Source organism: Tachysurus fulvidraco, chromosome 21, assembly GCF_022655615.1.
Source record: "Tachysurus fulvidraco isolate hzauxx_2018 chromosome 21, HZAU_PFXX_2.0, whole genome shotgun sequence".
NCBI lineage: Eukaryota > Metazoa > Chordata > Actinopteri > Siluriformes > Bagridae > Tachysurus > Tachysurus fulvidraco.
This window is the reverse complement of record NC_062538.1, coordinates 20,801,375-20,828,466: the sequence shown is the minus strand read 5'-3', so window position 1 is coordinate 20,828,466 and position 27,092 is coordinate 20,801,375. Positions and strand designations below refer to the sequence as shown.

Sequence of the window (27,092 nt, the reverse complement as noted above, 5' to 3'; positions counted from 1 at the left end):
CTTTTTCTATCCAGGCGCTTTTTTTTATTTTAAAGAGAGCTCAAGAGGCTAGTAATTACATTTTACAGTGATGGAGGTAAAGTGGTGCGTGTGAGTGTGTGTTTGGGGGGGTAAATGCACACATGTTCGAGGGTTGGTGCGCGTGTTTGCCCGCACTCGTTTAGAACCTAGAATTAGAGTTGCGTGCAAAAGTTTTGACACCCTTAGGATGCTATAGCGACAAGATTACTGACTTGGATATTATTAAAATATCACATTTTCATAATTACATTTGACAACTTATTTCTTCTCATCCTCCACCTAGCATCTTCCAGAACTCGACTGGGGGATACAAACTTTTGTTCTCGCTTATAGTTTCTCAAGTCTCAAAAATGTTCCCTGAATGTTTCGCGCTCAGACGTTATCGTACACGTTACAACACACGTGCTGCGTTAATGCTTGTAGTCGTTTGATAACGTCACTCTCAGACAGGACCAGGACCGGAAGGTGAGTGACTTAACTTGAATGCTGGCTGCCCCCAAAATGAGCCCTTCGTATAGTCACCCTGCCTTCATGTCTTCGTCCTTCTGCCTCTCAGCTCGTGCGAGTTTTGTAGAAAATGGGCTGTAAATATAGGCTTTTTTCTGTATCTGACCCTGCATGTGTCTTTAGTGTGGTCACTCCAGGCTGCAGCTAGCTCAGCACCCTCTCCATATACTGTAATTATACGCGAAAGTATCTATTTTGTGTTGCCGTGTTGCCAAGTGCTCTCGTACTCCCCCTCTGTAAAAATCGATGCAACTTGTGGTCAAAAACAAAGACATGGAAACGGAGCTCGGTGCGTAAACCGCTACAGTATTCACATTTACTAGTTTTACAAAGACTTAACTTTAGACTTTTGACTTATACAAACATCCAAGCCAATAGAAAATAAGTGGGTGGGGCTTCGTTCAGTGGAGTTTTCAGGTCCGACAAATGCTAGTAGTTTTTTGTTGTTGTGAAACTTTCCATCCATCCATCCATCCATTAATTGTTCAGCTGTCCACCGATCTATCAATCTATCCATCCACCTACCCACCCATCCATCCAAGGAGTTTCCTCCACCACCTTCATGCTCATTAGGAATGATTGAATTCTATATCTGGGTATCCGTAGCTCTGTTTTTTAATATCGAATGGGAAAGCAAGCCATTAGACACCAGTCATTATCCTACGTCCGTTCTTCCTCTTTTTCTCATCATTACACAGACATTCGCACAAACACGCCAGCGAATGCGATCTGTTTTTCTCCCTATTGGACATTACGTACGGTTTCTGTTGGGATGATTGAGTCCAAATATCTTTCACATAGGATAAGCACTCTATAAGAACACACACACACTCATTCACTGTTGAGAGAGTGAAGGATTGTGGGAGAGTTCAGCGAGAAAGCACATTCTGGCAGAAAGGCATTTTGGGTCGCGGCTGAGTGGCACCATATTGATTCCCGATCAATGTGCCATGTGAGTGGCTGCCGGGGCGGGGAGGAGACACACACTGACGGATATTGTGCGAGAGAGACTTTGGCAGGAACTGAATGTTTCGGATAGTCACATGGCCGCCCTGTGGGCTTGAAGCCCCTGGCAGTGACCCATTTCCATTTCTGAGGTGACGAGAACATCGTGGATGTTCGTCAAACACGATACAGCAAACATTCAGCTGTTTATTTAATTTAATTTAGTTTTGTTTATCCAGTGGGATATTTTCATCTCTAGTGTCGAATCATTCGTGTATAAGATTCCTGTGCTGCACTAAAGCCTTTTATTCCGACAGACCCCAGAATATATCGATATATTGATCTGTTTTCCTGTCGATCACTGCGACACCAGCCAATCACAGACATCTGCGATCACGTCACGTAGCCAAAATACGGACAACGATCCGACTCGGATGTTCGTCTGTTAAAATTCTCGATCCTAAATAACTGTTTCAATAATAATAAATAATCGTCCCTGCCGTCTCGTCTCGGAGGAAGACGACAGAGAATCCAAGAGCTGAGAATAAAAATAAAAGCAAGAGAGTGGGCAAGAGATTTCTCCCCTTCAGGCATTGTTGTTTTTTTTTTTTCCCCCCAATTTTAAAATTCTGGACTTTCCCCCGAAGTAGAGACGAAAGCAGATCCGACTGAAGAAACCTTTTGATGAGCTTTGAAGTGCCGTTCAGCTCCAGGCGATGTCATTCTGCCGGTCAGGGAGTCTCACCTGAAGCCGAGACGACGAGCCGACAAAATTTGTTGGCATGGCAACGGGTGTCTGTGCCAACGCGTTCGTCTTTCTTTTGGGCCAGATTCCATCTAGGCATTCATTCGGCAGATGTTTGTCCTTTCTTCCTTTGCTTTTCTTTGTTTCGTCTTTTAATCGCGATCGAGCTGTTTGTGTGCGCAGAGCTTTGTGCTTTTGTTCCGCGCCCAGACCGCGGCGTTACATCGCGCAGCACACAACACCACAGATTTATTAAAGCTTTTACACACAACTTATCTCGAAACCTGAACTTACCAGAGATTAGGTTTCCTCACTCTGCTTTCTTCGGGCTCGGCACACAGAATTTTTTCTGTGCGACGCTTTTTTGCCTAGAAACGAGCAGGGAATCTTTTGCCCGGTATTTCTACGGAAACCTGGTTTCTATCTATCTCTAAAGACCTGCAGAAATCCATTCAGTGAACCGTAAAAGCCTGAAAACCTGCTCGACTTGATCTTTTAACGCCGTCCCTTCCTCTCTGACACGCAATGGGATTCACGTCACTCAGAAAGAAACGCGCACTAAAACAAAGTCTGCTTTGTTTTTAAAAAATGAAACACGACCACATTTTCCTCATATCACCTTCCACAATATATTTGTGTTTTGTTTTTGTTTTTGCCTTTGCTTTAAAAAAAAAAAAAAAAAGCCCTCGTGATGTCATGATCTCTTAAACAGGTCCCAGACTCCAGGCTTCAGGCTTCTCGTGTTACTGTTGTTATTTTGCACAGTGCTTACTTTCAGGTTAAGAACCAGGCTTTTCTGCCTTATTAACGTCGGAGCACTCACGTTTCTCCTATTGAGTCGAACGCACACTCTCCAAAGACAGGGCTGTCCGTAACCACTGATAAGCGCTTGGCTGAGACTTTTAACCGAGCGCCTGAGCTCTCACTCAGTCACTCTTTCTCGGAGGAGCGTTTTCTTAGACGACACGTTCGGATGCGCCTGAGTCACTTCAGGGAAAGACAAAGTGAGGTACTTGATGTTGCGGTCGTATTACAAGTGCTGGATTTGCAATGTTTTGTTTTTTAATGGTGCGACTCTTCTTTGAGTGTTTTTTTTTTTTGTTTTGACCGGCTGCCAAAACTCTCGACTGAAGAACAGTCTGCTTTGTTTTAATAACCATGTCATGTAAAGTCGGAGTGAAATCCGGCACACTCTGCTGATGGAGTTATAGCTGTTACGAGCCCGGACGTGCTTCCCTGACTCAGACTCTAACCCTAACCTGTTACATAACGCTGTAGCGGTGACTGAAAGGTAAAGCTACGGCAGAAACGTATGTAAAGGTAACGACTTTAATTTTATTCTCTGATCTGTTTGTTTATCGTATTTTTATGATACACTGATGAATATTGTGATGGATTTTATCTGGAAAGTTTCCCAACATTTTGTAATATAACAGTTTGAGTTTTTTTTTGTTTGTTTGTTTGTTTTTTTTACAGATCGTTGCATTCGAGTTTGAAGTTCGCCGTACTTATTTCCCGCCGTTATAATTTTGTAGACGTCAAATAAAATATCGCCGTCTTCGCCGTTACGTTTCTGCGGCGCACGCGATGTATCGTAGAAACGCCTCCAACTTTATTTCCCGAACCTGCCGAGTAACATGTTGCATGTCGGATGAATCTCTGCCCTGCCGAGATCTTTAATCTCAGGTTTTATCTTTCAGAAGAACAGCAGGCCTGTGTGTGTGAGCACACCCTGCTTTAACCGCAGCCCTGCTCCTGCCTGCAGTTATCCGAGCTCTGTTAAGACCTCGGATGCCTGCGGAGAACCCGCCGTAACCTCGTCCTCTCAGACTCTCAGGAACGGCAGCGGGATCAGTTTGGATTAAATTGGAGATCTGTACTCCGTTTTTCTCTTGCAGGGGAAGAAAGCATTAACATGGAGAGAGGGAAAAATCCTGGAAATGGCGTCTTTAGTCACAGCTATCTCTGATCGGACGTTCGTCGCAGAGACCGGTCGCACTCCGTGATGCAGTTTGTCGTAGTGCTTTCTGGACGCATCGTCGTTTGTCCTCCGTATACGTTAGTGGAATTAATTTCAAGTAAGAGCACAAAGTTCCATCGTGGTCGAGTTTGTACCTTTTGCAGAACAACAGCAGGCATGCACAGGTTTTTATGCTGTGATGTTGTGGTTCACAGAAACCTGGATAACTGCTTTTAAAGTTTCTCCAAACGTAAATCCAAAGCAGGGGAGAAAATACGCGGTCAATAAAAACTGCCCGCGTGTGGGCGGAGCCTCAAAAGATTTTCAGTGACTCACTTAAAGCTAGGAGCTTTTTTTCTGAAATAGTGTGTGTGTGTGTGTGTGTGTGTGTGTGTGTGTGTGTGTGTGTGTGTGTGTGTGTGTGTGTGTGTGTGCAAACAGCATGTTATACTTCCTTGTCGTCTGACAGCGCTGGCTCCAGCAAACCTGACAATATGGAGTGAGAGCACTTTATCATCCTTGATGCTAATTTTGGCCTCCATGTGTCCCGACTTGTGTTTGACCCCCTCTGTGGGCCTGAGGCCAGGCCATTCGAGCTGCACCTTGTGTAAACGATAATGTTTTGGAACAAGCGACACCCCAGCTGCTGCTCCTCAGGCCCGGAAGGCGTACTGTTGCTAGGTGTTAGGCATCCATGTGTCAGGCAGCTAAAGGTTTTGCACCGAAAGCAGTGCAGACGAGAATCTTTGTTCCGATTTGTCGATCACAAGAACGTTACGCCCCGTTCTGGTTCGTGCTCTCTCTCCCCTCTCTCTCTCTGTCTCTCTCTCCAAGTTCATTCAGAGTGCAGCAGCTTCGTGTGTCTCTGAAGAACCACACAGGAGATCCAGTTAGGATCGGAGTCGTTTCTTCCCCACATTAACTCTTAACAGACGTACTCTAACGTACACGTTCTATATCTATCGGTTCAACAGAACCTCGTTCTAGACTTGACTTGGCAGGAAAAGGATCAAAAACTTCATTCAAAGCTTTATTTATTTACACGACTGCTCCAGGTTTAATTATCACGCGATCGAACAAAACAGGTTTATCGAAGTAAACGACTCCATTGTAGCCCCTGGACCCGGGAGTCTGAGCGCTTCTAAACTACCTACATAAATAATACATATATTACGTTTTTGTTAAAGATTAAACAGGTAACTGTTGTTAAATTTTCTCTCAGCTGCAAGCAATTGAGGAAACAGTCTGTTTATTTTGCCGCCGCCGTGTTCGTGTCGGTGGTGTCGGAGCGTACGGCTTTACCTGCTGTAGACTTGGAGCTTGTTCTGACCCCTGCAGGAAGAGTCTGGTATTGTACCTTAAGCCAAACAAGTGACGTGACGTGACATACGGTTGAGTACGGTGACCCATACTCAGAATTTGTTCTCTGTGTTTAACCCATCCAAAGTGCACACACACACACACACACACACAGCAGTGAACACACACACCGTGAACACACACCCGGAGCAGTGGGCAGCCGTTTATTCTGCGGCACCCGGGGAGCAGTTTGAAGGGTTCGGTGCCTTGCTCAAGGGCACCTCAGTCGTGGCCGGCCCGAGACTCGAACCCACAACCTTAGGGTTAGGATTCAGACGCTCTAACCATTAGGCCACGACTTCGCTAAAAATGATTTTAAAAATCATCAGGATTGAATGATTTTAAAAATCATTTTTGGGGAAGAATCATTTTCGTCTGCGTGTGAACGAACGCCACAGCGAGCACATCCTACCATCTTTTTGCAAACAATGCTATATACTGACCATTTTCATGCCAAGTGTCTGTGTTGAGGTTTTTCCCTCATGATGAAATCATTCGCATGATCATGTGCTCATAAAGCTGAACGAGAGGAAGTGTTTTTTTGAGCATGTGAGCAGTGTGATTAGTCTCTCTTTGTCACAGACGCTGACTGTGTTGCGTAGGTTCTCTCTCTCGTTCTCTCTCTCTCTCTCGCTCTCTCTCTCTACATCTAAATGAATCCCTCTAATTATCTTTTACAGAGGTAATCTCACGCTACCCAAGATCCCAGAGTCGAACATGGCTCTCAGCGTGCTGGGAGTTTTCCTGGGATTGCTTCTGGAAGTTTCCGCTCACGGACCGTCCAGCGTTCCCAGGACTTCGTGGAGACACGAAGGTACGAGCGTTTCTAATTAGACCTCAGAACTCGTCGGGTTTTATTGTGTTCAGAGGCTGGGGCTTTCCACAATAAGTCGACCACACGATTTAAAGAGCACATGCAATAAAAGGACCGACTTCCAGTTGTCATGTTTAACCCGAGCGATGAGTGTGTTGTAGTCAGTATTCGGTTCTGCGTGGAGAAGAGACACGGCCTGGTGGAATAAGTGGTTAAAGTCTGTCTGTTATGTCAAGCTGTGATGCTGTAAGGATGTAACCCTGACAATCCTGAAGGTTTTGTCTGTGTGTTTGAGTAAAGTACCTGATAGTCAAAAGACGAGTAAAGATGACTTTCTTGTAAATAACTACAGTGCGTATCGACCCGAAATGATCAACAGATAAGTAGAAGGAAAGAATAAAAAATAATCAATGACAGGATGGGATTTATATTTTACTCCTTTATTTACAACACAGAAATCTGCAAGTCTTTTATTACTTTTTAATTTATAGCTACACAGAAGCGCTCTCTCTCTGTCTCTATCTATCTATCTATCTATCTATATCTATCTATCTATCTATCTATCTATCTATCTATCTATCTATCTATCTATCTCTCTCTGTCTCTTTCTCTCTCTCTCTCTCACACTCAATCTCTCTTTCTATATATATATATCGCTGTCTCTCTCTCTATATATCTGTGTGTGTGTGTGTGTGTGTGTGTGTTTCTCTTTCTGAATATGTGCACACAAACACACTAAATTATACAATATTATACAATATCCTTCTTTTAGCACAAACACACAGACACACACAAGTGTTCATGCAAGGTGTATATATATATATATTTTTGCAACTAGGATACGAGAGAGAGAGTGAGAGAGAGAGATGTTACTCAATTAGAAAGACTTTAGATCGGAAAATCGGGTCACTGTGACTCAAAAGATAGTCGAGAGAGAGAGGGAGGTGTAGAATTATTCTCTTCATCTTTTGTGACAGAGATGTCTTTTTTTCTCACGCTCAGAGCTGATGGTTTATACTACAGGAAGTGGTATAGTGCAAAGTTTGCATATGCAGACAACAAACATGTTAGCAACAGGTACATCAACCTAACACTACTGCTTTTACTCTTAGATCTACGCACACACACACACACACACACACACACACCTCAGACAGCTTGTGTCTCACCAGCTTGAGTCTCTCTGAGTTTATCTCGAGCAGAGTTGCACCTGAGGTCATGAAACATTCCATGTGAAAGATGAAGCAGTCGAGTGTCTCGGGGGAAGCACACTGTGCCATTTAGTGTCTTTTTATATGCGTCTTATAGTGTCTTATAATAATGCATATATTACGGCAGAACAAAAGTCCTAATCCGAGCGCAGACACGTGACGCATGTTGTTTTTGTGGGTTTTTAGTTTAAGGGAACAAACGTTTATCTAACTTCTCTCTTGTGTGTGTGTGTTTCCAGAGATGAGCTTGGTGGAGTTTTCCGAGCCGGGTGTGTTTAACTACTCCACTCTGTTGCTGAACGAGGAGAGAGGAGCGCTGTACGTCGGGGCCAGAGAGGCCATCTTTCAGCTTGACATCAACAACGTGTCCGTCAAAAATAACCAGGTGAAGATATCTGACCTAAAAACACCCACAGATGGTGGTCAGGCTTGTGTGTGTGTGTGTGTGTTGAGCACAGACATGAACTTCAACACGTTTCTCATTACTGTGAAACATCAGCTGCCTCTTTACCCTAACTCACCTCTAACGGAAGTCCGAAGGTGTTCAAAGTGCATCATTAAAACACCTCATGCATTTTCTTTTCTTTTTTGGTCACGTCGAATGCATCTGTTACAAAGCTGTTTAAAAAAGCTGACACCAAAGGTTCCTTCATATATATATATATATATATATATAAACCATCATATATGTCACCGTGTCATATACTAAATAAGCACCAAGAGAAAGCGTCAAGAACTAAAAAAAACAACAAAAAAAAACGGTTTAATTAACTGTCAGTGCTGCTGTTAGAAAAAATTCAGCAACGCACCTTCCTGACCAATCAGAATCAAGAACCCAGCAGCCGTACGTCTGAAGCTACACTCCGGCGTCCCCCGTTCAACCCCGTACGATATTTTAACAAACGCTTTCTTTAATACTCGGTTAAAATCACGACCCTGTAAATTCCGCCCGTCGTTTTTCCTCCGGCGTCTCCGTCCCGTTTCAGTCCCGGAACATCACACGTCATCAGAATCAAAGGGAAATTTCTTCACACAGATGACCTTTTGCGCTTCGAGCGTGCGACGTTTCCCCCTGAACTAAAACTAAAATGTTATGTGGTTTTCAGGTGTTGTGGAAGGTTCCGAGTCCTGATAAGACACGGTGCACTTTAAAAGGGAAATCTGAAGAGGTAACGATTTTAAAATAATATTTATAATTTATGTTGGGTGTTTTTTTTTTTTTACTCCTGGTGAATGACCCGGTGTTTTTTCCCTTTCTGTGCGTTTCAGACGGACTGTAGAAACTACATCCAGGTTCTTCAGGTGCTGGATGAAGAGCATCTGTTCGTGTGTGGGACCCATGCGTTTCAGCCTCTCTGCGATTACCTGGTGAGTCTCGGCTCTTCTCTCAGCCTGGGATTTCTGTGGGTTCTACGGTTCTGTGGTGTTCTACCAGTTCTACCGGTCTGAGAGATAAAACCATGTGTGGGGATTTTGTAATACACGATAACTTGGATGTGTAGGTGATAAAAGTTTGGTTTTATTAACCGTAAAAAACCTTCCCACATCACCGCGATCTGACAACATGAGAACCTTTTGAATTCTTGCCCCAAAAGTATTTAGTTCCTAGAACTAAAATACAGCCCAGAAAGCCCAGAGTTTAGGTTTCTTCGTGACTCGTGACATTTTAGCCATGTGTTCCTTATTCGTGGTTGTAACCGTCTTTGGTTTCTTAAAGCAGAGACTTTGAAAGACTTTCTTTCGCAGAGATCCGTGTATTAATGTCTGTCTTTAACACAAACCGCCTCTTGCTCGTGTGTAGTCTTTAAAGGACTTCATGCTGATGGGAAAGAAGGACGACGGCAGAGGGAAGTGTCCGTACGACCCTACTCAGAGTTTTACCACGGTTATGGTCGGTGAGTGATCGGTCCTTCTACACGCTCCCAGTCTCCTCTTAGTGTCTGATTGTCCACAGCCTGTGTGTTAATCGGACACGTCTGTATGTGTTCATCGTACAGATGGCGAGTTGTACTCGGGGACCTCGTACAACTTCCTGGGCAGCGAGCCGATCATCTCCAAGTTCTCACGACCTCACAGCCTGCTGCGGACAGAGTACTCCACCTCCTGGCTCAACGGTACGCCTATTTACATATTTACACCACAGCACTGTTAAACACTCCATTCTGACTGGGTGGAGTCTCGGCTTCACAGTTTAATAGTAACAGGCTCGTTCTGGTACGTTATCATTTCTATAGTAACTGATTCACAGAGGTTTGATGAAGGGATGAGGCTTGGAAGGAGTCTCCAGTGTCGGCACAACAGTTATGTTTTGATGTATTAACTAAGAGGGAGGTGGAGAGGGAGGGACAGAGAGATGGAGAGCGATTGAGAGGATTGAGAGAGATGGAGAGGGAGGGAGAGATGGAGAGAGAGGGAAAGAGGTGGAGAGAAATTGAGAGGGAGAGAGACCGAGCGATTGAGAAAGATGGAGATGGAGAGAGAGATGGAGAAGGAGAGAGAGAGCGATGGAGAGGGCAGGAAAGAGAGATGGAGAGGGAGAGATTGAGTGTGAGAGATGGAAAGAGAAATGGAGAGAGAGAGAGAGAATTTGCTCAGGGAACGATTGATTTAGCTGCAAGAACAATTGAATATTAAATATATAATGAAATATTAACAGTAAATATAAACAGATAAAGTATTTATCGTTCTTTTATTAATAGTATTTTGTAATCAGAGACAAATGAGTGTAGTATAAAGGGATGTACATCAGTGTAGTATATCGTTTGTGTGTCTTACTAAACTAAAGTCTTTTCCCTGTTCTGGCTGTGTGTCCTGTGTACAGAGCCCAGGTTTGTGTTTGCAGACGTGATCCGGGAAGGAAGCAACAGTCCGGACGGCGACGACGATAAGATCTACTACTTCTTCACGGAGGTCTCTGTGGAGTACGAGTTCTTCGGGAAGCTCCTGATTCCCCGTATCGCTCGTGTGTGCAAGGTGATGTACCGTATTTATGTCCACGCCGCCATCTCATACTCTGATTGGTCAGATGACAAATATTTACACCGACTTCAATACAAAGCCATTTTGTATTAATCAAAACCCTTTCCGTTAAATCTCAGGGCGACTTGGGCGGCCAGAGGACTCTGCAGAAGAAGTGGACGTCCTTCCTGAAGGCCAAGCTGGTTTGCTCCATGCCTGAGCTCAATTTTGTCTTCAATGTCGTGCATGACGTGTTCATAGTTAAAACATCTGACTGGAGAGAAACGGTCATCTACGGTGTTTTCACTTCCCAGTGGTGAGTGTGTGTGTGTGAGTGAGAGAGAGAATGTGTGGTTAATTAGTCTTTCGCTTAGTCATTTGTCACAACAACGAATGAGGAAGCGAGGTTCTATTTTCATAAAATGCTAATTCTTCTTCTCTTCTGTCTGCCGTAGGGGAAACATGGGCCTCTCTGCTGTGTGTGCGTATAACATGACCACAGTGGACGAGGTGTTCTCTAAAGGGAAGTACATGCAGAAGGCCATGATGGAGCAATCCCACACCAAGTGGGTCCAATACAACGGCATCACGCCTTCTCCCAGACCTGGAGCGGTGCGTATTTAACCAGATAACAGCTCTAGCACATGGGTCTGTGATATGATTACAACTTTATATTAAAATAGAAAAAAGAAAAAAAAGACCACACATTTTATGGAGATGTGATTTTAAAAAAAAACAAAAACGAGTAGCTCATTTTAGATGTGCTGTGATCATACACACACACACAGCAGTGATCACACACACACACACACAAACACACACACACCACACAGCAGTGAACACACACACACACACACAGCAGTGATCACACGCACACACACACAAACACACCACACAGCAGTGAACACACACACACAGCAGTGAACACACACACACACACACAGCAATGATCACACACACACAAACACACACACCACACAGCAGTGAACACACACACAGCAGTGATCACACACACACACACCGCACAGCAGTGAACACACACACACAAACACACACCACACAGCAGTGAACACACACACACACGCCATGAACAGACACCCAGAGCAGTGGGCAGCCGTTTATGCTGCAGTTGGTGGGGCGTTCGGTGCCTTCCTCAAGGGCACCTCAGTCTTGGCAGACCCGAGAATCGAACCCACAACCTTAGGGTTAGGAGTCAAACTCTCTAACCATTAGGCCACCTATGATTGCATGTTTAATTTTAACTCCATGGTCTTAGACAAGTTATCAGCTTTACTGCAGCAGTACTGTGTATAAATCTGACTCTACATCCTCAATCTTCTCCTCTTTGTGTTCCACAGTGCATTACCAACCAGAACCGCATGCAGAACATCACCAACTCTCTGCTGCTGCCCGACAAGACGCTGCAGTTTGTGAAGGACCACCCGCTCATGGCCGAACCCGTGCTGCCCATCGGACAGGGGCCGCGCCTCACCACCAAAGACGTCAACTACACGCAGATTGTCGTGGAGAGAGTCACCGCTCTCGACAACAGCGTCTACGATGTTCTCTTCACCGCCACCGGTGAGTGCCTGCGACGTCCCTGTGCCTCGCGGAGGCGTCTGAATCACGTCGGACGCTTAACGGTTAATTCGATTTAAAATCGTGCTTTTAAACTCGACTCTGATGACTGTGTTATCAGATAAAGGGTTTGTACACAAATCCGTGGTGTACGAAGGAGGCTCACACATAATCGAAGAGATCCAGCTGCTGAAGAACTCCCAGCCAATCAAAACACTGCTCCTCTCCACAAAAGAGGTAAAGCTCATAAAACTACTATACAAGTCACATTTGTATCAGTACTCGATTACAGTAGCACGGCTTTTATATATAAATGTACGATTCATTGTGTAATATTTATAAATAAATCTGATTTTGTCTAACATTACTTTGTTCACTACAGGGCAGCTTCCTGTACGCAGGCTCGGACTCGGGGGTCATCCAGTCTCCCACTGCGTTCTGCCACAAATACGTGACCTGCGCAGACTGCGTTCTCGCCCGTGACCCGTACTGTGCCTGGGACACACACGCTGCTTCCTGTATCAACATCTTTCAGGAGCAGGATAACAAACCGCCCAGGTTAGTTACTCACCTGAACGTGACGTCGTGATCGTGTCGCATCACGTGTATGTAGGGATGGTTAGAAATATTCTGACTGATATGTACACGTAGTGCATTGTGGGTCTGCTCAGACCGCAGCTGGGCATCTTGGGCTTCAGGACACTGAATAATAATCGATAATTGTGAATCGAGACACTCCAGTTAAAAATGACTCATGACACCGAATCACGAGTCGATTTATTTTGATTCTCAGAATCGTTTAAAAAAAAAAAAAACATTTTAATAAATAAAATTAATGACTGAAAAGAGTCTAATTCTAATAAGTGAGGAAATCTGCATTTTTATATATAGATAAATATATATATATATATATATATATATATATTATTATATATTATGTATGTATTATTAATATAGATTATTATTTTCTGTAAAATTTAAGCGGATTTTCCCAAAAAAGATATAGTTCAGGTTTACAGAAGGAACCTGATGTCCCCCGATTATTATCGGAATGTATAAAATGCATCTTGTTTTCTTTCTTTCTGTTTTTAATCTACAGGAAGTACGTTCAGAACCTGAAAGGGGATGCAGACAAGTGTCCATCAGGTAGGTGCTTTAGATAACCGTCCACATTCACGTCCATACAGAATCCCTTCCTGCAGTCCGTGAACGTAAACGGAGTACGTTTTCATCAGATAAATATTTATCTGTAATAATAATGACACACACATGACTAGTCCTGACGGTCAGGACAGGAACGTCACATCTCTGTAACCCGTTTGCAATGCAAATGCTTGAACATTTTTTGCTGCCACGGTGACGGTTCTGATAGTAAAGTAGTTAAAGCTGGTGGTTGAGGCTGTGCGTGTGGTCGATCTGGATAAGAGCTGCGATCTGATGTTAATCACGTCGGTGTTTGGATGTGACCCGTGTTTAACACTAGCACAAGCTCTTGACAGCCCGCATGATCTTCCATCATCGAGCGTTTACTCTGATGTAATCTAATCTGTAGAGCGTCTCACGGCTCATCCGTTAAAACAGTCACGTATGTTTTTCTGCTAGAATCAAACTAGACAATCGACATTGTCTCAAAGCAGCTTTACAGAACATAAACGATTATAAAACCTTACTCTGGGTTTAGATCGGAAGACAGTAACAATTCCACTTGGATCATTCTGGGTACAGTAGAGTTGCAGCGTTAGCATTAGATTTTCATGAGCATTTCTGCACTTTAATCCTGTCTCCCATCTCGTCTCCTCCACAGCGAGACCACGATCCAGCATAATAAACCAGCCCCAGCAGATGGTGGTAAAGCCGGGCAGTTCGGCGGAGCTGGCATGCACCGTGCGCTCCAACCTGGCACAGGTGTTTTGGAAGGTCAACGACAGCATCCTGACCGATTCGACTCACTTCCTGGTGATGGGCGACTCTGCGCTGCTCATCTACAGCGTGGCTCCACAGAACCAGGGCCACTACGAGTGCTGGACCGTCGAGTTCGCGGCCGGGAAGAACTTCACCCGGTTGCAGGCCTCCTACATCCTCCGTCTGGAGAGTTCTGAAATCTTGCCCATGTCCTCGGTCGAGATCATCGACGTTCCCAATCCCGATCCGTCCACATCACACACTACCACCACCACCACCACGGCATCACGAGGTAATAACGGCAACAGTAACACCGCAGGACCTTCACCACTAACGCCATCTACCCGGTCCAGTGTTCCTCCGCCCCCACTAACCCGCCCCGCTACCACGGCTAACGTCCACGGCGTAAAAGCAGACACTAAACATTACGTCCCTCCTCAAAGTAGCGATTCAAAAAATCAAGGACCTGAGATCAAGGATCCACATGCAAAGTACCTCCAGTATGACAACAGTAAAGCTCTGTTGTTCCTCTTCCTGCTTTTCTTCCTCCTGTTCCTGTGCGGCCTGGCGTACAACTGCTACATGCAGTACCTTCCGGGTCCGTGTCTGAGGCTCCGCGCCGCCATGCTCGGCTCGCAGAAGAAGCCGCAGCGCGAGTACGCTTCCTGCGAGGGGGGATTAATGGACGTGTTGCCAGAAAAACGTGACCCGTACGAACCACCACATCAGAACGGAGCACTCCGAGACACAGGATATGAAACGGAAACGGAATACGGAAACGGGAAAATCCCATCAAATAGCTGTGAAGAGGAGAACAACGGAGCCCTGAAACAGGAACCGTTTGACGTTAAATGCGAATCGGATTCGATCAAGTACGCAGACGCTGATGAATCGTAACGGAACGGACGACTTTTCTCCGGCTCATATACCAACGTTTGGATAGATTTATTCCCAAACATCACATACTGAAACGCAGCCACGTGTTTTTCTTTTTTCATGTTCTTGCTGTCCTTTTTTTTTTTTTTTTTTTTTGACAATCCGATTTTTTGACAGCGTCGCTTTTTTGCATAGATCATCAAGCAAAAAATACATCCACATGATTCCAAATTGGAAACGTGGTTTACCAAATTGGTAAGTTAACTCAAAGTTTTCCAAATTGGAGTTTGTTTTTTTTCTTCTTTGAGATGGGGGAAATTTTCCTCTTTTTTTCCCCTCCTTTCACCTTCCCTACAATGTTTGTTGCATCGTTGCGTGTTCCTCTCAGGGACGTCGATCCGACTTGGCCAGATCTTTCCTGATCAGCACATGAAGGAAGGATTGTTTAAAAAAAATAAAACAGAATTCCGGACAGAATGCCGGGAGGAAATTCCTTCCTCGTGGATGTGGAAATTAAGACTGTGAGTTAAGACTGATGATGATGCAACAGTATTTTTTTTCCCCCAATGAAAAAAAAAAACTAAAGAAAGAAGCGTACAATAAACTGTGAGCGTTCGGTTCAGTAAAACTGGTGTCCTGGTGAACAGGTTGGTGTTCCAGGCTCGGTTCTTGTTACCCTGTGGTTCTGTGGTTCTTAATCCACTTCTGATATGTTGATGTGGACGTTTTGGGTTCTTCTCGAACAGCCCTGATCCTGGAGAAACCTCTCGATCGGCACAATACGCAGAAATGTGTGACGTCAGGCTTCTGCAGAAAGATTATTATTATTATCATCATTACTTAAGCATCTAAATGAGCTCAGTAGGAATTTGGAGGGTTTTTTCTCTTTAATTGTTTTAACTAACAAATTCTCAATTTCCATCTCACTCACTTACCTCTGTGTGATTTCTGAATTCTGAACACTCACTCACTCACTCTCTCTCCCCCTGCACAGCCTGCTCGTCTTTTCCATCCTCCTCTTCTTCCTCCTCCTCTTCCTCAGCCTGGAGAGGTGTGGAGTGTGGAGGTGCTCGCCTGCTCCCCCCGCTGTTGAGCGAGCAGTCCTGGGGTGTTCACTCCCACCAGGCCTTCCTCCTGTTCTGCCTGGCTGTGGGTGAGTGGTACCTCTGACCTCTGACCTGTGCAGCCTGCCTGGCCTGCTTGCATTCTCTGCTTGCTGTTGTGGTGTATTCCCCCTCTTTCTCTCTCACTCTTTCTTTCTTTCTCTGTTCTCTCTCTCTCCCATCTTCTGTCTCTTTCTCTCCTAGTGTTTCCACACTATTCATTTCCCTATCCACATTTGCTCGATTTCTCTCTCTCTCTCTCTCTCTCTCTCTCTCTCTCTCTCTCTCTCCATCTTCTCCTTCAACTGTTCAGGAAACTCCACAAAAATTCTTCCCTCACTCCCTTTCTGTATTTCTCCTTTTATTCATCACGGCTGTTCCGAGCTTCAGATTAATCCATAAAAGGTTCTGTTAAACTTCACGAAGACGAGGAAGCGCTCACGAAGTCCTGACATAATGCAGGTTCTCAGCGATGCATGTTGCCAGATCTTCGGAAAACACCCAGCTCTCTGTCACTGCCTTCAAGCCTGAATCCACTCAGTGTTTTAGAGTAGCTGTTAGACTCTGGAACATTTTGCACAACACTTCAAAATAGAAGAAGAAAGTTCTTTCTATTCTTCAGATTTCTTTCTCCGATGTTGAGTTGCCTTTGTTTAAATATTAAAAAAAAAAAAAAAGTAAGAAAGAAAGAAACATCTGAATGAACTTTGAGCACATTGGACATTTGACCTGTTTCAGTATGATGATCTTGTTGTTTTTATTTTGCTTGTACAGTGTAAATATAAGTCCAGATGTATATTCTGACTGTACATATTGTTTTCTCTCAATTTTAGCCAAATTAATAAATGAATTAATCGACGTTAAAGATCCTGTTTGCTTCCTTTCGCTCGTATCGGAGATCGTAAATCATAAACAAACGTCGGAGGGCGGGACGTGTCTCGATTAACACGTTCGCTCTGAAGTCATCGCGAAGCCTCGCGCTGGTTCGTTTAAACGACTTCTTAAACGAGCCCTATAGAATGAGTTGATTATTTTCTGACAACATGTTTTATTCCACTTGTACAACAGCGATCTGTCAACAATTTGTTAAAGAATAAACGTACATTTTTTTATCCCTTTACAGTTACATTTAATATTGTGGATCACCTACTGATAAACACTATACACACTGTATGTACTGTACGCACGTGTGTGTTTATTTTTTTAACCCCGATCGGTTTCTCGCTTGGATTCAACTAAAGCACGCAGCTGTTGAAGCTGAGAATGAAGCATGTGGTAAGAGCTGAAGCTTTGCGAGCGCCGAGTGTGTTTTTGTGCGTGTGTAAGTGCGGTTTGTTCCTCAGGTCCTGGTGACGTTAGCCTTCGTTGGCATTCGAACGGGCGGAGACTGGAGACGCCGGTCACAGAGTACAGACACGCCCTCGGTGCTGGTGATGTGCTGGTGAGCAGCTGGGTGAGGGAGGAGCCTCTGAGTAAAGACACACAATACCAGTGCAGCGCCGTGTCAGAGGCAGGAAATGACACGTCAAAAATCGATCTGCGACTCAGCAGCAGAGGTAATGGGTCCTAGTGGAAGAGCTGAACAGTTCAGTCGGGGATGTAATTCTGTTACGCTCGAGTCTGGAGGCCATCAGATGTGTCTGTCATTTAATCTTCCTGTGAGCCTGCAGTTAAACATACAGCAAATAAAACAGACCGTTATTTAGGGGAAAATATATTCTATTATACTGTAATATAATCATACATGATTACTTATATAGTCATTATTACAATGCTATAACACATCACACTCTATTACACCCCTTTACTCTATATCACACTCTATTACACCCCTTTACTCTATATCACACTCTATTATTCCCCTTACTCTATATCACACTCTATTACACCCCTTTACTCTATATCACACTCTATTACACCCCTTTACTCTATATCACACTCTATTACACCCCTTACTCTATATCACACTCTATTATTCCCCTTACTCTATATCACACTCTATTACACCCCTTACTCTATATCACACTCTATTACACCCCTTACTCTATATCACACTCTATTACACCCCTTACTCTATATCACACTCTATTATTCCCCTTACTCTATATCACACTCTATTACACCCCTTTACTCTATATCACACTCTATTACACCCCTTACTCTATATCACACTCTATTATACCCCTTACTCTATATCACACTCTATTACACCCCTTACTCTATATCACACTCTATTACACCCCTTACTCTATATCACACTCTATTACACCCCTTACTCTATATCACACTCTATTACACCCCTTTACTCTATATCACACTCTATTACACCCCTTACTCTATATCACACTCTATTATACCCCTTACTCTATATCACACTCTATTACACCCCTTACTCTATATCACACTCTATTACACCCCTTACTCTATATCACACTCTATTACACCCCTTACTCTATATCACACTCTATTATACCCCTTACTCTATATCACACTCTATTACACCCCTTACTCTATATCACACTCTATTACACCCCTTACTCTATATCACACCTCTATTCACACTACAACCCCTTAATCTATATCACACTCTAGTACCAGACACCCTTACTCTATATCACACTCTATTACACCCCTTACTCTATATCACACTCTTACACCCCTTACTCTATATCACACTCTCTATTACACAGACCCCTTACTCTATTCACACTCTATTATACCCCTTACTCATATATCACACTCTCTATTCAAAACACCCATTACTCTATATCACACTCTATTATACCCCTTACTCGTATATCACACTCTATTATAACCCCTTACTCTATATCACACTCTATTACACAACACCCCTTACTCTATATCCACTCTATTATTCCCCTTACTCTATATCACACTCTATTACAACAACCCCTTGACTCTATAATCACACTCTATTACAAACCCTTACTCTATATCACACTCTATTACACCCCTTACTCTATATCACACTCTATTATACCCCTTACTCTATATCACACTCTATTACACCCCTTACTCTATATCACACTCTATTACACCCCTTACTCTATATCACACTCTATTACACCCCTTACTCTATATCACACTCTATTATACCCCTTACTCTATATCACACTCTATTACACCCCTTACTCTATATCACACTCTTACACCCCTTACTCTATATCACACTCTCTATTACACCCCTTACTCTATATCACACTCTATTATACCCCTTACTCTATATCACACTCTCTATTACACCCCTTACTCTATATCACACTCTATTATACCCCTTACTCTATATCACACTCTATTGTTACCAGTGTTGTAATGGTTTACAAAGTAAAAATACTTCACAAAAATTTCACGTATCTGTACTTTACTTCGCTATTTAAATTTGTCAACTTTCACTTTTACTCCACTACATTTCCTAGATAAAATGTATACTTTTACTTCGTTATATTTCAACTAAGTATCTTCGTTACTCGTTACTACGAAATAAAATCAGAAGAAATGCGTGCGACTGCAATAAGGGAGGTTTGACGAATCACTGCTCATAGATTGCATTACACGCACCGCAAGCTGTACGGAGATGCTCGCGCAGTCATTGCTGGAGGCATTTATCTATAACGGCGGCAACCAAAAGCAGTAAAATGTCACTATTCTTATTACCAGAGTTGATAGCACAAACAAAATATTAATGCAATATCAATACTAAATAAAAATAACATTTATTGATTTGGTCTTTGTCTTGTGAATATTAGTTTATTAATAACTGCATTCATTGGACACACTGTTTGTAGAGAATGCACACGTACACTAACTGATCTGATTCAAGACTGGCATTCATCATTACATCATGCATAAAATGTTGGTGTCCACTTTTGGCTTACTACGTAGTCATATAATATATAATATAAAACTCGTCTTGTTTTAAATTCTCACTGAGGGCTAAAACTCCTAAAGATGAAACCCTAGAACCGCCCCTGCTCTTATGCCTACCGAAAATGACTGAAGTTTTACTTTTTACTTTTACTTCAAATACTTAAGTACATTAAATATCAAAAAATGACTTTTGATACTTAAGTACAGTAAATATCAGATACTTTAAGACTTTTACTTGAGTAATATTCTAAAAGGTGACTTTCACTTCTACCAAAGCCTTTTTCTAGTACGATACTTGTACGTCTTCTACTCGAGTATTGCTTTCTAGTACTTTATACAACACTGATTGTTACCCCTTACTCTATATCACACTATTATACCCCTTACAGTAAAGCATATAAACTAATTCTGCATTCTGTAAAGTCCCATGAACTAATTGCCATTCCAGGGTCAAGGTTGTTCTTAAACAGAAGATATCTGACTTCACAGTTCCTTGAGTTCCTCTAACACACCGATGCTGTAAAAATTACATAAAGCCATAAAACCCTTTCATTCTGTTAAAATGTATTTATGGTGTCTTGATATTGACATAAACAGTATTTTATAAATGACCAAATGGGTTTTCTCAGACCACCATACACAGTTGCTCTCCAGGTAGAATCTGTTGTGTGTGTTTTCATAGATGAAGCCGACACCGTGTCAGAAGAGCTGAACCAGTGGAGAGCCACCATCACCGAGCATGAGAGACATTTTAATAACTGGAAGAAACTCTGGGTAGGTACACACACAAAAAAAAACACACACACACACCCTAAAACTGTGCATCGACTGGCTCACTGGACTGCTGGAGTGTTTTGTTTGTATTGAATGTAGATTAAATATAAAATCTATTTATCCTAAGCATCTACATAATGTCTTGCCCAAGCTACAGGCAACGTGTTTTCGTGTGTGTGTGTGTGTGTGAGACATGCGCTTACGTGGTTGTGTATGCTTTATTATGCTTGAGAAAACAGGAACAGAAATCAGCTGTGGCTTCTGTGTTCGCATGCCATCCTAACCGACTGTCAGCTGAGCAAACGCTGTAAATTATTAAGCAGAAAAAAAGTGAGTCTAGAAGCAAGAATCACTGACGTGAGGAAAACGGTGAGAGCAAGGCATCGTGTCATATCGGGGTCCCACTTAATCCCACTAATCACGCTTGAGGAAGTGTTTTTTTCCTTCAACTTTGTACCACCCAGAAATCACGTATTATGGCATTTTGTGGCGTTTTTTAAGGGAGGAGGGATATGAAAGCAAATGGGAAAAAAAAGACTTAGAAAAATACACAAGAATACAGAAAGCAAGGAGGAAGATGAATGTGTGTGTGTGTCCTCAATAGGAAAGCTGCGACGGACAAGATGTACTCTGAACGAGCCGTTATCACTGGACGAGTTTCCATACTTGTCGTGTGCGCTCTTCTCTCAGCCAGGATGAATCCAGCACGTCCTCATCCTCTATCTCTCTCTCTTTCCTTTCGGATGTGTTTGGGGTTAAAAACTAGAGAGAGTCTTCAGCCGGTGTTTCGGAAATCTGGTGTTTTTTACAAAGCCAGAAGAAAATCTCATGGTTTCGGGCCCCGCTGCACAGATCGGTTTTGGGCGAAAGCTGCTTGAGGTTTTACATTTAAATTTCACTCGTGTGCAAGTAAAACACAAGGGCGCCTGAGAGAATGTGTGTGTTTAGGAAATTATTAGGGTTTTTTTTTGTATATTATCATGTCTGTGTGAAATTTTAAAGCCAAAATTTTTTAAAAGATTATAAAAATTTATTATAATATTTTAAGAAAGACACAAGGTAGTAAAGGGGCAGTGTGTCATATTTAGAGCCCTCTATTGCCTGCAAGGGGAACTGTAAGTATGATAGTGTTTTTGCTCCTAACGTGGTCTTTATCAATGGCCTTTTTAAGAAAAACAAAGGCAACTAATCAAAAAGGGGCGGAGTTTATTGAAGGACCAGAAAATTTTTAATTTTAGGCGTAAATAACGAACCTTGCCGGATCTTACCAAAATTAGATTCAATTCTAATTTAGGTCTAGAATTGGCTCATTCTTATAAATACATTTATCGTATGTAATATTTAGTATAATGTTTGGAACATCATTTAATAATCTTCAGACTTTGGTGCTAAACACCGTTAACAGGAGAAACAGAGCCACACAGGATACACGTTTTTATCTTAAAGTGAAAACAGACCTAAACCCCCTGAGACACTTCTCTAAGAAAATAAAAACATGAACCACTTTGTACTGGCATATAAACCCAAAAACAACCAATATGATGCCTTACTTTTAGCTTTTATATTCATCTTTCTACTCACAGAAATCATCTACAAATATTTATTATTGCTGTATTGTTTTGGCCTTCACACGTGGAAAGGGTCAATATAGATATTTCAGTGTTATGACTGTACTCAATAAATCGGACATTGAAAATGTTTGGATTTTCAGTGTGCTTTGTTCTGAGCTGTCATTAATAAGACCTCCTTCAGTGTCGGCTTTTCTTAGTTTAAAAAGGCAACAAAAAACATTGTATGGCTTCTCTACCAAAACAAAGATTAAATTAGTAGTTTTCCGTTTTACAAATAGATTGTTTTAAGAATCAGACATTAAACCGGTCATGTTAATGGAGGATGTTTGGGATAAATGAACTGCTGAACGTGAGCTTATTATTAAACCCTAATATATCCAAATAGCCCTCACTCAGACTCACTTGAGACACTGTAAATATTATCAGTGGCATCACAGCACCATCTTCTGCTGAAACAAGGAATTAGATTTTGTCTTTAAAAAAAACTGCAACACTAAGGATTTTCTTCCATAAAATATTCAATATGAAAAAGCAATTATATTTATTAGATTGTACATGACATGCTGGCTTCACAATGGTCTTTTTTTTTACTTGACAAGTCATTTTCCATTTCTTAATGTCAACATTTTTCTTAAAATGAACATTACTTTGCATTTTAAGGCACATTTACAGCAAAAACATTATTCGTTGCCATCTCCTTGGTAATTGACCGTATATAGCGCTTCGTACACAAACATTTACACATTAATCCTGACATCATTACAGAAGTTTAAGCATTTGTGTTTAAGGATTTGCATTTACCATTATTTTTTTTATGAATAAAAAAAAAATCGTGGTTTTATTCCCCAGCATTAGGTCTCTCCACATTTCAGTGCTTTGCTTCATAATCAAAATCGACTGAAAAGAAACAAGGACTAGTGTACGCTTTCTTTGATTGCCTTCCATAAAGTATTATTCCCACCCAACCTGGTGAATATGCCTCGTCCATACGAGACTCTGCAAGAAACTAAAAGTTAACTAAAATACTGTGGGGGAAAAAAAACCTCTTTCATCTTCAGTCACAAAAAGGCGACGTCCATGATACCGATGCTAAAGATGTAGCGAAGAACAACATTAATCGTTTTCCTGGGCAGAATCGTTATTGAAAATGTTTGACCCCTTTTTAAAAAATCCTGAACACTTAAGTATGGTTTTAGCATTGTCCTGATTCTCTGTCCGAGCGAAGGCGCTGTGAAAAATCCAGCTAAATGCACAGGAGGATTTAATCTTAAAGGTCACAAGTATTCACTGAATACCAGAACAATCCACAGGAAGGCTCCAGAGAATCGGTGGGTCTCAGTGTCACTGCTACTTCGGAAGAGGCCTTCTAAATAACAGGATGTGAGGTTCTGGAAGGACAGGAGGGGAAAAAAGAGGAAGTGACTTTCTTTTAATAAATAAATAAAACAATAATAAATCTGCAGGTCATGTCAGCATAAATTTCTCTTCAAGTAAAACCAGTACAACATACAGGCTAAGTGATGTGATGGAAAGAGCTGATGATTCAGACATTTACACAATGTTCTCATTATGATCAAGTCTGTATTATATTATACCTTAAAATAATTTACCCTCTTTCTTTGAAAATATACAGCTAAATATTTACGGGTAAATATAAATACACAGACGCTTAACCATAACACCTATTTGTGTTAAAATAAATAAAAAGAAATATGAAAAGACGTTCAACAAGCACATATGGGTGTCATGATCAGGCGTCCACCAAAAAATAAAAATTAATCAAATTAACAAATTAATCTATACAGAAAACTAAATATTCAGTATCTCAATGCTGACTTGCTTGAAGCTCAAACTCAGACATGGCGATACTGACCAGGTTCGTGAATCATGTAATGCACCCATCCGAGGGATTGCTGAACACCAAGCCTCCTCCACTCGTCTTCAGACATCAGGTGGGACTTGGGCACTTGCTTGGCCAACTCACGTGGCAAAACGACATGCCTGGCATACAAAAAGTTTCAGAGCACAATTATTCATACTCTGATTCTGATCGTGACAAAAGAAGAGCAAACAAAGACTAGGTTAAATATGTAACGTCAGACGTCGTACGGTATCCAATTTTAGTATCTATTTAAATAACCGATGTTTTAAAGCCTACTAATTTAACATTGGATGTTTTATTTAGACAGAAGGGGAAAAAAAAGACGACCCCACTTTTGGCACGTTTTTGCATTCCGTTGGTAAAATGTCAACATTTTGCAGATCTGAAGCAGTTATTTAAACAAGTATTTTACATCTAATGTGCATCCCCACAGTTTCAATACAGTAGCACGATGTGCCAAGACAAACAGAGCTGATAAATTGTTGAAACACAGGTTGAGTATTATCCTGGATCAGATATTTTCTGCTCTGATCTGTTGTGTGTGTGTGTGTGTGTGTGTGTGTGTGTGTGTGTGTGTGTGTGTGTGTGTGCTGGTGATCACGAAGATCCTGTAGATGGACAAAAAGTAAAACAACGGTCAGAAACACAATCCTGAATTTCCTTTCCACTGCAGATCTTTTTTTATCCTATCCAGTGATACAGATTCAGTTGGGTTCCGTGTCATGAAGATTCAGACCTTCATTGAGAAGAGTCCAACCCTGGTAGGATCCTGAGGAATCTAAAGATGTTCCAGCTCCAGTTGGTTTTTGCTTCATGAAGTATTCAGCCTAAGAGAAGTTACCAACTCCATGTGGTCTATCAAGACAACAACCTCCTGATCAATACACCACTTTCTGACTGTATCTGAGTATAGAAAGGACATTATTCATAATAACGCTCTCTAACAGCTTATAATCACACACTCCAGTGTCACCCAAATGAGGATGAGGTTCAATTTTGAGTCTGGTTTCTTCCTCTTCCATCTAAGGGAGTTTTTCCTCACCACAGTCACCTCAGGCTTGTTCATTAGGGATAAATACAAACATTTAAATACAAGTCTAATATTAATCTTAAACTTTTGTATAATAGTAAACCTTTTGTACTATATTTACTATGTTCTGTTAAGCTGCTTTGAGACAACGTCCAATGTTAAAAGTGTTATAGAAATACATTTAAATTGAATTGAATCAAATTCCTGACTGTTAAGTTATTTATTTGGAGATAAATAGTCTGAAAAAGTCCCACTCATTCCCTCAAAAGTCTGATTTCTGACATTTTTCAATTTGTTTTAGTAAACTTTAAAACAAAACACCGTCTGCATCTCCAAAAGTATCGCGATATGATCTTTTCCCTCAGATTTGTACAGCTGCACATCAAAGTGCCGCGTGACGCCTCAGCACCATGTAGCATGTTGCTAATCTTCATGTAGCACAAACCGAAAAAAAAAACTTCACGACTTCGACCTTAAACTTTTACTTAACGATATTTAACTACAAATAAACTTGTTCGTCTTCTTTTCCTCACTTCCAGGAGAGAAAAGTTTCCCCTCGGCAGAGAGAAAGTTTACTATTTAGCCTGTTAGCTGCTACATGCTAATGCTATTAAACTAAGCAGTTAGCCTGACTTTACTTACCTGTACTCGTAGAGGTCGTCGTTGTATTTATCTGAGTAGTAGATCTGTTTATGAGCCATGGCGCGTGCGCTAAACAAACTAATTCACCTCAGCATTAACGTTCTCTATGGAATGTTCTCGTCCAGACGCACGAGCGCTTTGCAAAGAAGAAAACTTTTTTGAATGCGCGATTAAAATGAGATTTCGCTTGTCTGATTGGCTAGAAGGAACCACGTGACGTAAACGCCGCCACTAAGCACGCGCACTACCTAAGCGCCCTACGTCGTGCACTGAGTTTATTTGTGATTCAGCCCCTAAGTATGCGTTTAAATAAACCCCGCCCCTTTTGCATGGATTGGCCAATGAAACGGACACCATGTAAATACCCTCCTACCTCTGAAGGCTCCCTATGTAGGAATCGAAAGTAACGGTCATTTAGAACGCGCTTGTCGCGCAATTTACACGTAATCACTAAGATCAATAAAAACTATAATAATGGCTAAAAAGGGTTCACATTTATAATGTTTTAGTTAGGACGCAATTTTTCAAAAGCATTACACTGACTCAATGTAAAATAAATGTGTTGTTTGTTTGTTTGTTTGTTTGTTTGAGTTGTGTTTGATTGATTGTTTTTTGTTTGTTTGATTGTTGTTTGTTTGATTGATTGTTTGTTTTATTGTTGTTTGTTTGTTTGATTGATTGATTGATTGACTGATTGTTTGTTTGTTTGTTTGTTTTTTTGTTTGATTTTTGTTTGATTGATTGATCGATTGATTGTTGTTTGTTTGATTGATTGTTTGATTGTTGTTTGTTTGATTGATTGTTGTTTGTTTGTTGTTTGATTGATTGATTGACTGATTGTTTGATTGATTGTTGTTTGTTTGTTTACTCTGAAACCGTGAATGATTATTCCTCTTGTTATTAAATATTTACACTGAAATATCAGACTATTTGCACATTATACACTGGGATATTCATATATGACAATTTTATTAAAAAGACAAAACGTTACCTTGATTCAAAAGGAGAAAGAAAAGGTGTATTTTTTTTTGTGCTTATTTGAATCCCCACCTTTATAAAACATGACAAACTGACAGGTATGGAAATGAAATTTGGTTTATTTGCTTTGCAAATCTTGTATTAAAGACTTGGACGATCCACGTGAAAGGTTATTAAAATATTTACACGTTAAATATGATAGGGAGTTTTTAACTATAACAGGCAGTGAGTTTGTGAACATATACAGATCGAGGTTTTTTAACTTCTAGCATGAATTTTTAAATTATGATGCTGGAATTCCTACAGTCTCATTTATCCGCCTCAACCTCACCATACAGGAGATCCAGC

The 27,092-nt window shown here is 41.6% G+C and overlaps 3 protein-coding genes across 12 annotated transcripts in view; 1 reads left to right on the top strand and 2 right to left on the bottom strand.

Annotated features, from left to right (window-relative positions):
• Positions 1 to 22,339, top strand: part of sema4d (sema domain, immunoglobulin domain (Ig), transmembrane domain (TM) and short cytoplasmic domain, (semaphorin) 4D) — a 49,013-nt gene extending 26,674 nt beyond the window's left edge. For 8 of the 10 annotated variants that reach the window (XM_047805452.1, XM_047805459.1, XM_047805453.1 and 5 more), the window contains 14 exons: positions 6,218 to 6,351; positions 7,802 to 7,947; positions 8,669 to 8,731; positions 8,832 to 8,930; positions 9,364 to 9,457; positions 9,560 to 9,676; positions 10,384 to 10,535; positions 10,661 to 10,836; positions 10,976 to 11,132; positions 11,879 to 12,101; positions 12,220 to 12,335; positions 12,481 to 12,656; positions 13,198 to 13,244; positions 13,903 to 15,753. In XM_047805452.1, the coding sequence (XP_047661408.1) occupies positions 6,218 to 6,351; positions 7,802 to 7,947; positions 8,669 to 8,731; positions 8,832 to 8,930; positions 9,364 to 9,457; positions 9,560 to 9,676; positions 10,384 to 10,535; positions 10,661 to 10,836; positions 10,976 to 11,132; positions 11,879 to 12,101; positions 12,220 to 12,335; positions 12,481 to 12,656; positions 13,198 to 13,244; positions 13,903 to 14,897 (2,695 nt within the window). In that variant the 3' untranslated portion in view covers positions 14,898 to 15,753. Of the gene's footprint in view, positions 1 to 6,074; positions 6,136 to 6,217; positions 6,352 to 7,801; positions 7,948 to 8,668; positions 8,732 to 8,831; positions 8,931 to 9,363; positions 9,458 to 9,559; positions 9,677 to 10,383; positions 10,536 to 10,660; positions 10,837 to 10,975; positions 11,133 to 11,878; positions 12,102 to 12,219; positions 12,336 to 12,480; positions 12,657 to 13,197; positions 13,245 to 13,902; positions 15,754 to 15,870; positions 16,030 to 17,322; positions 17,536 to 20,549; positions 20,642 to 21,245 lie in introns of those variants that run through there. The other 2 variants (XM_047805462.1, XM_047805461.1) reach the window with 2 other exon arrangements.
• A 390-nt stretch (positions 22,340 to 22,729) lies between these two features.
• Positions 22,730 to 25,945, bottom strand: zgc:86839 (Cyclin-dependent kinases regulatory subunit 2-like). The gene is made up of 3 exons (XM_027152629.2): positions 25,767 to 25,945; positions 24,086 to 24,213; positions 22,730 to 23,600 (listed from the first exon to the last, which is right to left on the bottom strand). The coding sequence occupies exons 1-3, from the start codon at positions 25,823 to 25,825 to the stop codon at positions 23,560 to 23,562; spliced, it is 228 nt and encodes a 75-aa protein (XP_027008430.1). The 5' UTR covers positions 25,826 to 25,945; the 3' UTR covers positions 22,730 to 23,559.
• Positions 25,946 to 26,847: 902 nt separating this feature from the next.
• si:ch1073-398f15.1 (cardiomyopathy-associated protein 5) overlaps positions 26,848 to 27,092 on the bottom strand; it is a 3,049-nt gene continuing 2,804 nt past the window's right edge. Inside the window, exon 2 of the mRNA XM_027152714.2 lies at positions 26,848 to 27,092. This exon is cut by the window's right edge and continues 2,049 nt beyond it. Coding sequence (XP_027008515.2) covers positions 27,053 to 27,092 — 40 coding nt within the window. The 3' untranslated portion in view covers positions 26,848 to 27,052.